General features: G+C 27.5%; 3 protein-coding genes across 3 annotated transcripts in view; 1 reads left to right on the top strand and 2 right to left on the bottom strand.

The window, feature by feature from the left end:
* Positions 1-1,365, bottom strand: part of LOC114129790 (uncharacterized) — a 22,981-nt gene extending 21,616 nt beyond the window's left edge. Inside the window, exon 1 of the mRNA XM_027994628.2 lies at positions 1,273-1,365. Coding sequence (XP_027850429.2) covers positions 1,273-1,349 — 77 coding nt within the window. The 5' untranslated portion in view covers positions 1,350-1,365. The remainder of the gene's footprint in view (positions 1-1,272) is intronic.
* Positions 1-12,431, top strand: part of LOC114129789 (TWiK family of potassium channels protein 7-like) — a 101,430-nt gene that overhangs the window by 38,639 nt on the left and 50,360 nt on the right. The window lies entirely within an intron of this gene.
* On the bottom strand, positions 1,362-12,431 carry LOC126550550 (uncharacterized; the record flags this gene model as incomplete). Its single annotated transcript, XM_050202370.1, has 9 exons — positions 12,339-12,431; positions 12,182-12,275; positions 11,985-12,117; positions 10,766-11,015; positions 7,942-8,144; positions 6,522-6,647; positions 3,794-3,892; positions 3,539-3,639; positions 1,362-1,473 (listed from the first exon to the last, which is right to left on the bottom strand). Coding segments are annotated over exons 1-9 (1,152 nt in total), but the record flags the coding sequence as incomplete, so codon positions are not given.

Below are 12,431 nucleotides of genomic sequence, written 5' to 3'. Positions count from 1 at the left end.
TATTATTTTTTGTCTACTTTCTTCATACGATTGTTAGTCCTCTCCACTATTCCATACCTATTAGTATCCATTGATTTAGACAAAATATTTTCAACTCAATTGTAGTTGGATATGAACATTAATATATTATGTTCTTTACGACAGTAATATTGTTACAGTCGTTATGTTATCATAATATTTATAACTATCCAAATTAATTTATTAGTTTAAATTTCCAAGAAAAAAACAATTTAAAATAATTATAGAAAGTTAAAATCATATAAATAAAATGTTAAGTGTCGCCATTGAGTAGCTTCTTTTTTCACGTGTCTCTTGTCAAAAAAATGTATATATTATATATTTAAATGTCCGAACTCATGCTTGATTGTAAAATATTAAATATGTAAATTATTTATTTTAAAATAAAGTTAAAAACATGTATATAAATAAATATTCATGTATGAAATAATATAAAAATAAATAACATTTATGTATACTTTCCTTTTCTCTTATATCAGAATAATATCTTAGTACATAATTAGTTTCATCCAGCAAAGATGTTATTAATATTATTGTGAGACATATAAAAACACTAAAACATTTTACAAAATTATAAATAGGTCAGGCACGTAAGCAGAAAAAAATTCCATGGGGGAACAACCTCCATCTCATTCTGTATACGTGCCTTGTATACGTATACGTTGTTTTTATTAGTGTGGATTTTTTTTAATCTATTTTAATAAATTTATGTGTCTGATCAATAAAATGTAAATGTAAATAGCGTTTAATGGTTTTAATTGCTAAAATGTTTTTTTGACTAAACAATTTAACTGATTATAGTACACGTTTGTTCAATTTATTACTTATTACACTCGAAAAAAAAAATAAAATTCATTGACCTAATTTTAATTTGAAAATTTAATAATTTTTTTCCAAACGCAGTGTTGTTCAAGATAATACAACAGTAAATAATTATAATAATAACAACTATTTTGTTTTGTTTGGAAAATGTATGTATCTATAACTTAAGTACAATATTAATAATTTTGGTAACACCTAAAATCTATATTTATAATATTATATTGGTTGAATATAAATCTTGACGTATTTAATAACATCTTTGATGTAGTAAATATGAATAGTCAATATTTTGTTATAAGTGTACTCTTTTCACGGTTTAATACGTATGTTTTTCAACGATATTAATTGCTTAATTTCGTTTTAAGTTACCATTTTTATTATATGAATATATTTTATGATAAAAAAATAATATAAAAAACACGTAATACTTACGTAGCAGTTACACTATACTTGCCCGTAAGTTGTTCATTGACTATCTCGTTGGAGACGCCGCATTCTACTCGAAACATCGTTTTCGAGAACTTGTCTAATAACCCAGTTGACGGATGAATGTTGAAATTTACTTTGGCGTTTTTTGAACCTATATTGTCGATTGCATGATTAATGATCCAGCGATACGGATATTTGATACGACTATTTGAGAGGACAAAAAAATAAGAAAAAAAGAACAACAAAAAATAAAAAAAAAAAATAAAAAAAAGAGATTTATGGTATTTTATATCGAACAAGCTAATAATTGATACGTTTTATATATATCGCACATTTTTCTCCCACCCGCATGTATTTAAGTGTTGTAAAACTTCATAATTCATTTTTTAATAATATAGTTTACAATTTTTTTTTTACATTCTAACCCGACATTCGAAAAATGACGTGATTAAAAAGAAAAACGAGATATTTACGATAAAGCCAGTCCATGTACAATATATAATTTGAACCAATGCAAGAAATCATTAAAAGATAAAAACTCTTAGACTATTAGTTTTAGTGTTAATGACTTGTAATAAATGTATTCATTATTGTACTTGTTCTCTATAATAAATTTATTATAGAATTCGTAATTCATGGTTAAAATGAAAATATTAAATAATTCAACGGTAATCATTGACGTAGTAAGTATAGTAATAAATAATACATTTTTAAATGTATTTTATTTTAATAATACCTATTACTGTATAAAACAAATTTGGTTTTCATAAACTTCTCACGATTTACCGTAAATTAAAATTCATTGGAGCTTAATCATTATATAAAGACTTATTTCGTAAATATCTTCAAATTTAGAGTTAACAATACTTTCTAGTTTCTACCTATATTAATATAATGCCGTGTTCGTATTTGATTATTAAAATGCCAATGACTGATGAATATAGTAGGTGTCAACATTTCGTTTTTAAACTATGTGTGTTGGACGAATTGTGTTCAATGAAAGTAATGCATATTTTTAAATATTCGGTTCCTCAATTATAAAGTATGGAAATTGATAATGTTATGACAGTATTTGAAAAAATTACAGAAAATTCATGTTATTATGACAATTTATTTATATTTTATCGATTCAGTTTCTTCTTTAAAAATATATATCATGGCCGTTTTTTTTTTCATCATGTCATAAACAGAACATTGTTTCGATGTCTACTAGGTACAATTCATCTACAGGCCATACAATTTAATTGGTTCTCGTCTTAAATCATAACCATAAGTATACTTTGTAAGTTGCTCAAAATCGATGCCGATATTTGTTAAGCACAAGATAGTATTCTTGATTTTAGCTTGTATGTGCTCAGCTTTCAAAGTGAAAACAAATATTAACAATTCAGAGTAGAGTTGAAATATTTGCGTTTTATACAGTACGCCTAATATCCATATTTACAAAAATGATACAATTCTATTCATAAGTAGAGTGATGTGCGTTTATATCATTAAATCTCGAGTATTGGCTGGTGAGCATTGAATCAAAATTATCATATTAAATGTTCTTGTCACATCGCTATAACATTGGTAAAATTTCAGAACGTAATATGAGACGAATGAAAAAAATTGATGTTTTATTAGAAACTAAATGCACGGGGTACATTATACAAATAGGTATCTGACGTCATAAATGTCACTTATGTGTTTTATGTTTGCAAACAGAAATCGTGTACTCGGGTCGAACTGATCAAAACCACGTTTTTGAACAGCACAATTTTTCGCTGTGCGATATTATAACAATTTAATATTATGAGCGTACACCTACATATCATTTGGGTTTTCAAATCGTACGGGTACAATGTCCCGTTATCATTACTATTAATATAAAGTTGTTTTCGGATTACTATTAGCTTTCAAAGTTACTGCGGTCCGCCTGCAGCTCATTCCAATACTCGTGTGGTATACTGTGTGTACATTATACCTGTACACCCTGGGCGCAGTTTTAACTTTATCACGTGCGTCCCATCCATCGTCTCACGTCAAACACACACCAACGCGCCCACCCGTACCCATATTCTGGTTCCTAACGTCACGCCCTTCTCCATTCGTAAATGAACGAGAATTGGTCCTCCCAGAGAATTGTTTAATTATTGTATCGCATAATAACTGAAATATCCAAATACAAACACACACACACACACACACACACACACACACACACGTTTTCCTACGACCGTCGTCGTGCCGGTCACGTGGGGTTATCCGTAATCGCGTTTGGCTGTACCTCGTGTTTTTCGCGTACACGTAACGGACGACCTCGCCAATTTTTCCCATGTCGAGCACGTAACTTCCTGCCTCCGCCCGAATGCACAGCAAACCAGGTCCCTACGGCAGGTCATACAAAGGTAAAAATGTGTATATATATATATAAGAACACATACACACATACTCACACACCGTTAGGCGGTATGGTAGCTTTATAGTGGTTTTGTTTTACCATCCCTTCCCCCTACCCTATCATCCCGTGCCGGCTTCTTACCGTCAGTTGAACGCTCCGAGCGCCAAACATCTGACCATCGCCAAACACGTTCACATCTTGCGCGCACGAATTGTCCGACACGATTATAAATCTGGTACACTGCGAACCCAAAAACAACGTCGGTCGGTTATCGATTTTTGGTATTGTGGGCGGGGGCGTTTTATCACAAGGCAGTGCGCGTCGTCTCCGACCGGGACAATTGGCACGCCGCGTTGTGGTGCACGTGACATCCCTCCCGACCATTGGCATGACTATTATTATATTTTGTATAGATACGTAAATTATTATGTATATATTTATTTATTATTACGGATTCACGCGGACTAGTTATGTCTCCGAACTTGAGTGCAATGACAAAACGTTTCCGTACGACTCTAGGTGGGTGTGAGAGGTAAACGTTTATTACTTAGCGCAGTATTTGTCTCCCTTTGTCTAAACGTGTATGTGTGGAGCTTTGTCTTTAAAATGGCTGGGTTCACACCGAGACTCGACGACTGGTGCAGTATAAAGGGCGGAAATACCGACTTTAATATAGACTATATCAAAGTATTACAAAAATTTGACATCATAAAGTTTGATATAATTTCCTGTCACACCTGGGAACACATATACCGAGTAAAATCTTCATTGTTGTGCAGGCGGCCGTAAAACGCCGTATGCAAAGATAAATAGAAGGAATACTGGGATTAATCTTGACTGGAAAACTTTTATTTTTATTATTCATATGCAACAACAGTCTAGAATTGAGGTTCGAGATGAAAGATCATTTTGGAAAAGTTATGTAACGGAACAGCCGGGAAGCTCGTGAATATTACTATTATTATTATGTAAGTACTCGACGTGTAAACAAAGTCAAAGTAGATAGAAACATCTCAATGGCTTTTGAACATGCGCCAAATGTAAATAGCTTTTACACGTAAGACTATCGAAACAATGTGTGTATTTGTAATGTAATGAGGATATGTTTCATAAAATAGACACGTACAATATACGGCATTTATCTGAATAGAAATGAAATAAGGGACGAATGATAGTATAAGACTAGTAGGAGAAGAAGTAATAATAATAGTTATAACAATAATAGTAATAATAATAACAAGTTTCTAACCGTAACTTTTGGGGTAAAACATCTAAGTCAATGTGTTTTCGAATCCCATAAGCAGAAAGTCTAAGGAGACCAATACAATTTTAGTTATTGAAAAACGAATAATAACTTATGATTATTATTATTTTTCGTAAATTTTTTGAGAACGTATTACTAGATTCAAAGTATTAATAGTTTGAAATAATGGTTGGCTATAAAACCAAATACTTATTAGATGATCAGTATTTATAAAAAAAAAAATATAAGAATATGATATAATTTGACAAATATATACCTACAATAAAATTTAATTTTTGAATTGATAATCGAATAATAATTGTAAAATATTATGTGATTTGAACATAAATTGTATGCTTGTTGATCTCAAAGGAAACACACTGTGCAATGTTTCAGTTGTTACATTGAATTAGCTAATAAACTTAAGATTTATGACTCTAAAAAATTAATTAAGAATAACTGAGTTATCTATGGAAACGTTTAACATTATGAAAATAAATTATTAGTGTTTAAACAATTTAAGGTGTTTTTAGTGATTCTTAGATCCATCAAATTTTTATTTTTATTGTAGCTATTTTGTAAAACATTTCATTTGTTAATTTCAATTAATATTTGTGTGTTTATCGAGCTTAATTAAATAATTACTAAGACAAATCTTAACTCTTTTCAGGTCACAAAAATTTACTACAAAATTGATTTAAGCATTGTAAAAAATACATAATTTTAAACAAACGATATTTTATAAACTGTTAGCGAATGCAATTTAATTTTGATGTATTTTTTATATGAACACCATACTTAAAATTCTAATGATAAACATTATTATTTTTTTATATATCCTTTTCTTTTAGCCTGGTTTATGAAGTGAAAATAGTGATTAATTGTATCCAAATGAGAATATATTAATTTTAACTTCTAAGTTCATTAACAAGCACTTAAACGTTTTTTATTTTAAATTTATACTTGTAAGTTTACTTTTTCATAATTTCGACTAAAATCTTTTATTGATAGAACTATGAATTGTTGTTAGTATTTTTAAATACGATTTTATAACATTTTTTCAACGTATGAAATATCTTAATAATATATTTTAATGAGAATTTATATTTGAATATTCAAAAACAAACATACAATAGCCTACAGCTGCAGTGTTGGATATTTTAGAGCTATACGTCTGCCGGAATTCAAACTTAGTAATTTATTTTTATTTTAACGAAAATATCTTGTTTATCTTTCTGCTCATTTTAAAAAGGTTTAAGGTTAATCGGCTTACTGCTTATGAAAAAAAAGGAATGAATATAAAATACTCATAGATTAGATTCTTTGAAATGAACAGAATTTCATTGACAAATAATACTTTCGATAATATAAATCAAAATTTAGTAGAGCGCTGTCCCCTGGCTGCAATTATTATTAAATTACGTATAATGTAGATAGATATTTTGTAAAATATCGATCACAGTTTTCTCTTAGTTGTCTGTTTATATTTATTGGAAATTTTAGTAGTATTTAATGTAGTATATATGTAGGTACACTTATTAATGTCATTAGTGTCATTATAATTTAGATCATTAAATATTCTGTCGTATTTTGAAAATGTAAACTTTAAAATTAAAAGAAACATACGTAAAATGATGGTAAATGTGGCTCAAATACAACAGTTAATTCTCTTGTCTGTTCAAAGTCAATCTCAAATATTGACGGTGTAATTGTAAATGCACCTAAATTTAGTGTTTCATTCCAATCAACATCCTAAAACATACATTTATATACATAATATATAGATATTTGTTAATTTATAAAATGCACTGCTTCATTCAATAATACTGAATGACAAAAATAAAATAATTTACATTTACATTAAATCTATTTTTATGTTACTTAAATATTTCATTATAAGATTAGATAAATAGAAAATATATAAATATATATATATATAATATATTACTTTGGTCAAAAAAATTACACTGAAGGCTAAATACATTTATAATAATAATTATGTTATATTCAACATATACCTTTTTCTGCTCTTGAGCTCTTATTGTTAGCGACCCTTTTATTTATATTATTATACACACGTAGTTAAAAATCCAATCCATTAAATGTTGTGACGGTACATCAATTTATTATCGTAATCATGTAACTTCCTATTACAGTTTTGAGTGTGATTTATTTAAAATAATATTGATCCATATCAGCCATTTAATGTTTAATTTATATATGTATATTGTGAATTAAATTTATGTAGCTACGTTACTTTATAAACTCAAGTTAATTGAGTGATTTAAATTGCTTATATATATATATTTTTTATACAGTATGACTTTATAATGTTGCTCATTTAAATTTGGTGGATAAATAAATCCCATTAGCTGAGTGAATAATTTTGTATACATCACTGCTGAACTTCGTAAAAGCAAAGACGATATTCGGCTAAGTGTGTATATATTTGACTATGCGTCAAATGTATTTACTAACACATTAATTATTCAGTATTTAAATAGAACGAGTAGTTTGATAAATAGTTTTACTTGTTTCATTGGATTTCTTTGCTTATATACCCATTACTCTTGCAGCTTATCGTGTAACATTAAACTATTTAAATTTTTATACTATATAATGTAATTTCAATACTGAATGTAATATAAAACCTTTTTAATGTGAAACAAAAAAACGATTTTTTTTAGTATAATAAACGTTTTTATTTTAAAGATAGTATTGCAGCAGTAACTGCTATAAACAGTGTATTTATGTATCAAATATCAATTTTCGATACAATTCGACACCTACTTACACTTATTTGTATAATAATATTTATGAAATATTTATGTAATAATACTTAAATTTTAATATTTAATTCATAAAATGATATAAAATTATTGTATAAAATAACTTAATTTTGTTTGGACTTTAAATATTATGTGTAATGTTTGTCTAATGTTTATTCGCAGTATAATCGTTAAATTCGACTTTCAAACTTGTAAGGCGTTTGACCTTTTCGTATTTGGATTAAATATTACAAAATACGTGAAATACGTGAACTCACTTCTGCTGGTTTTGTGTACCATACGTTTTCAGGAACTAAAATAAATTTTGATGATCGTCCAGTATTTTTTATCTTGACGATCATTGTCTTACGAGCACCCACCAAACAAGCATTGCACTCAAACAAGCAGACACTTGATGGTTTTCGAAGAGCTAATTTTTTACAGTCAGTAGTTTTCATGTCATCATAACATTCTAGAATATCTAGAAACACATAAAATTTAAGTAGTTTAAATATAAGTAGATACATTTGTTATGATAGTGTAGAGTTTTAAATAAGATTATAATAATTTTGTTTATAGGCATTTTTTAAAAAAAAACAACATTTATATACTATAATATACATATTATATATAGTTAAAAAAAACTAATATAGTATAGTTGAATGATATTCAATGATAATAAATAAATGTCTAATCAAACCTCGCAATATTCAAAATGGTTTGGATAAAACTCAAAAAGCCTGAATTAAGTTTTTGAAAATTTATAAATCCTCTTGAGCGTGCTCTATTTTTACACATAGGAATGCACTAATTTGAATTCAAAATTTATATTGATTTTGTTTACATTTTATTAATATAATGAATAATATTATTAAATAATATATTAAATTAAAAAAATAAAATATAATAACTAAAATATGTCGTTTTTGAGGAGGATATTATGTATTATTTTTGGTCATAAATTTTTTAATAAGTATGTACAACGCACAATATAATAATAAATGCATAGTTTTGAGTTAAATAAAATAAAATGTAATTAATCTTATTTGACCTAAAACAAAAAACAAATGTTTGAATACTATCATTTTTAATAATTTTCATACGTTCATCAATACTCTTACAAGTAAACAAAGTCACACTAAATACTAAATAGAATAGTACTACCTATAATATTTTATTTATATTGCATAAACACGTCCTATTTCTTACAAGTTTATTGAATAGCCAATATTTTAATAATAATATTACAATATATAATATATGGTTTGATTTAATTAGAATTTCCACTTTACAGTGCACGTGAACACATTGTTTGTGGCCACGTAGGTATTTAGCGCCATGGGTCTTATTTTAATAACTAATGTAGAAAGCCGTTCAAAATTACTATTCCGAATACTTATAGCTTGTGTACCTAATGAAACTATATATTGACAAACTGCCTTTGTTAGTATGGTTGTCGGCGGGCGGTGGGTGGATGACAGGTGAAGGGTTGTTAGGTGGTAGTTGCTGCTGTCCAATAGTGTTCACAATTGTGTAGGTATATATCGACGACCATTTATAACAATCTCGTCTCAGCGATCACTGTGTGACTGCATCGTGTTCAAAACTGTTTGTTTGACCCGTGGTCACCGTCTTCATATCACTCACACCACCCATTGCGGCAATATGGTGTTTGCGGGATCAGTGTTCAATGTTCATATAGCGCTAAAAGTGTATACCTCGCTATGTGTACACCCGAAACGAAGTTAACCGATTGCGTGGGTGAACGATTTTAAATTAGTATCTGCGCCACGCGTATATTATCGTGCAAGGGTCGAGGGAAATTAAATACGGTTTAAAATGAAAAAGAGTTGAATTTTCTTGAATACGATATAATAGTACCAACCGTATAAAACGTGTAGCTACCCCGAATGCAGCCAATATTATTGAGTACTTAGAGCATGACATGTTATGGATTCGATATGCCTACGTAAAACTCGTTTAACGTATTATATTATGGTAAAAGATTAGAAAAGTGAAAATGACGTTATTTTCCTGTAAATATTATAAGTATACAGAACGATTCACCATGTTTACTGAATTCATTTATTATTAAAATTAAAATTTCAGATGTTAGGAAATTTTAAATATAGGTACTTAATATAATATACAGTATATACTGAGTAAACCTAACCTATATTATTTTTAAATTCTTCAGATTTTTATATTTACTTGAGAACTGTGCTGCAGTAATACAAAATTCTGTTTTTCAAATGTGATTCCCCTTTGTTATTGTAAACTATTTAGTGGATATTTTATTTTCTATTTTTGAAATGTTGATATTATACCGAATTCAAAATTGGAATGAGAGTTTTTTAGTTATTAACATTTCTAAACTTATGATAATAATCATTAAAAATGTATAAATAGATATAATGTTTTGAGTTAATGCTATATATTCGTTATATTTTAGTACTTCACGATGCTTCTGTTTCCATATTTATTATAAAGTTACTTTATTGTTTTCACTAGATATTTTAGGCGAAAACATGTTTTGATACTTACTTATATATTTATTATATAAACTCTTATATTCTTATCTTTAACGCACCAAACGGCTAGCATGACACGTTTTTATCTTAGGTAACTTAATATGTTTTCGCTCAAGACATTTAGTACCTATTTAAGTAATATTTATTGAAATAAATAAATAGATAACTATTTATATTCGCTTAATTAAAGTACAAATTTTCTCATATAAATAAAAAATGGATATTTATCATCATATTCACTAGTAAATTACGTAAACTGTTATTTTATACATCGCAAGTATATTTTAATATTTAAGAAAATAGAAAATAAAAACAAAACATTCGATTTTTAAATATTTGAAACTTTTAAACAGTATCTATTCGCTTGCAGATTTTGAGTTATAATTTTATTGTTTGTTCCTAAGTAAAAACCTTTTTTTATTGCTTGTGTGTTTCATGCTGATTTTTTAGAGGCATACTAATATATAATAATGACTTGAAAAATTATTTTATAATTTCAAAATAAGAAAACCGAGAACGGTGAAATAAATACTTATCATCATAGAAAATACGTTTTTTTCATTATACTTACAGTTCAGTATTGGTGACTCGTTTTCTGCGCCGACGAGAATATTAATTTTTTTATTCTCATTTGTTATTATTGTTATCAGTTCATATGTATCTTCCATTGACGTACATTTAAATGTAATAGTAAGCTTAGCGTTCATACCGGCAGCAAGTGGACATGCAGGCTTATAATCGTAATCAAACCCCGATAAATTGTTTGTTAATAATTTAAATGTTATCAATCTTTTTCCAGAATTTCCAATAATAACTGTTTTCTGAAAAAAGTATTTTTTATTAACCAATGTCTAATGGAAAAATGTTCTTTAAATTTGAAGTACATAATAAATATTTTAATATTTTCTACATTAAAAGTTAATATTGATTCATTAATAATTTCATTGTTATTTATAGGTATCACATAATAATATTAATCTGTCGTTATATTAAAGATATGACAGCTTAATATTTAAATAAAATTACTCTACAAATTTATTTTAAAAATATTAAGAAGTTAAATCAAGGAGAATTTATAATTTTAGTGAAATAAAATGCTGATTTAGTTAAAAACTATTAAAGTAGATACTGTATCAAAAGTTGATCTCTTGCTACACTTCGCATTTATTATTTGAATGTAAGTTGGTACCTAAGTGGTAATTCTGAAACTAAAGTTTCACAGACAGGCAACTTTTTTCTATTTATACCATTTAAGTCAAGTTTTTTCATTAAAATTACTCCTTAAATTGATACTTTATAACTTTTACCGCTAACCAAAAACTTAAATAAGTTATTCATGCTTAAATAATGTTATATAATTCAAACGAAAATGGCTTTTGTATATTTTTAAGAAATATCCTTAAATTATGCATTCGAAACTGAATTACAAAAAAAATGTTTGTATAAGCCTCTTTTTGATGCTAATTCACATTTTGTTTGTTTTATAACTTTTTGTTAAAAGTGTTATCCTATTAAAATCGAATTTAAACATATCCATTACATCAAAACCACAAGTCCACAAAACTTATCCAAATTATTACTTTTAAACACTTTATTTTTTATTAAAATTGTAATATTACAGTTATTTTTCTTTGTAATATTTTTTTTGTTAAAAATGATAACAATGACATGTATTTTATACCAGAGTTTTGCTATAAAAATATATTATTATATATGAAATATATTTTATTTAAAAATGGATAGTGTTACACTTAATGTTTATGAACCTACAAAATTATAATGGTTCTTACTTTGTAAATACCACCAGGAATGAAACGATTAAACCTCACAATATTGGTATTTACGAACAATCCATTATTCATGGTTTTATCTAAAATAGGTAATTTTCTTGGGATTTTGGTTACACAATGTGGTAAGCTCAATCTAAACAAGATATTTTAATCTTTTGGATAGTATACATACACACACGTATGTTAAGTCCACTAACCTGCGTCGTTCTTTAATTAGGCCCAGTCTGAGTCGTCTCATCTCGCTGTGTATCCCATAAACGTTTTTCTTAACAATATTGTCATTTGAAACACCTAATTTAAAATTTACATGCTAACCTAATAAAAATGCATTATATAAAAAAATGTAATATACACCTTCATTTTGTTCGTTAGCGTCGAGGGCGAACATCCGTGGACACAGAAGTGAATAATTCTCGACGTTCCACGGCTTCAGTTTAATCCAATCAC

Source organism: Aphis gossypii, chromosome 2, assembly GCF_020184175.1.
Source record: "Aphis gossypii isolate Hap1 chromosome 2, ASM2018417v2, whole genome shotgun sequence".
Lineage (NCBI taxonomy): Eukaryota > Metazoa > Arthropoda > Insecta > Hemiptera > Aphididae > Aphis > Aphis gossypii.
The sequence above is the reverse complement of the archived record's forward strand: the minus strand, read 5'-3'. Positions and strand labels throughout refer to the sequence as shown.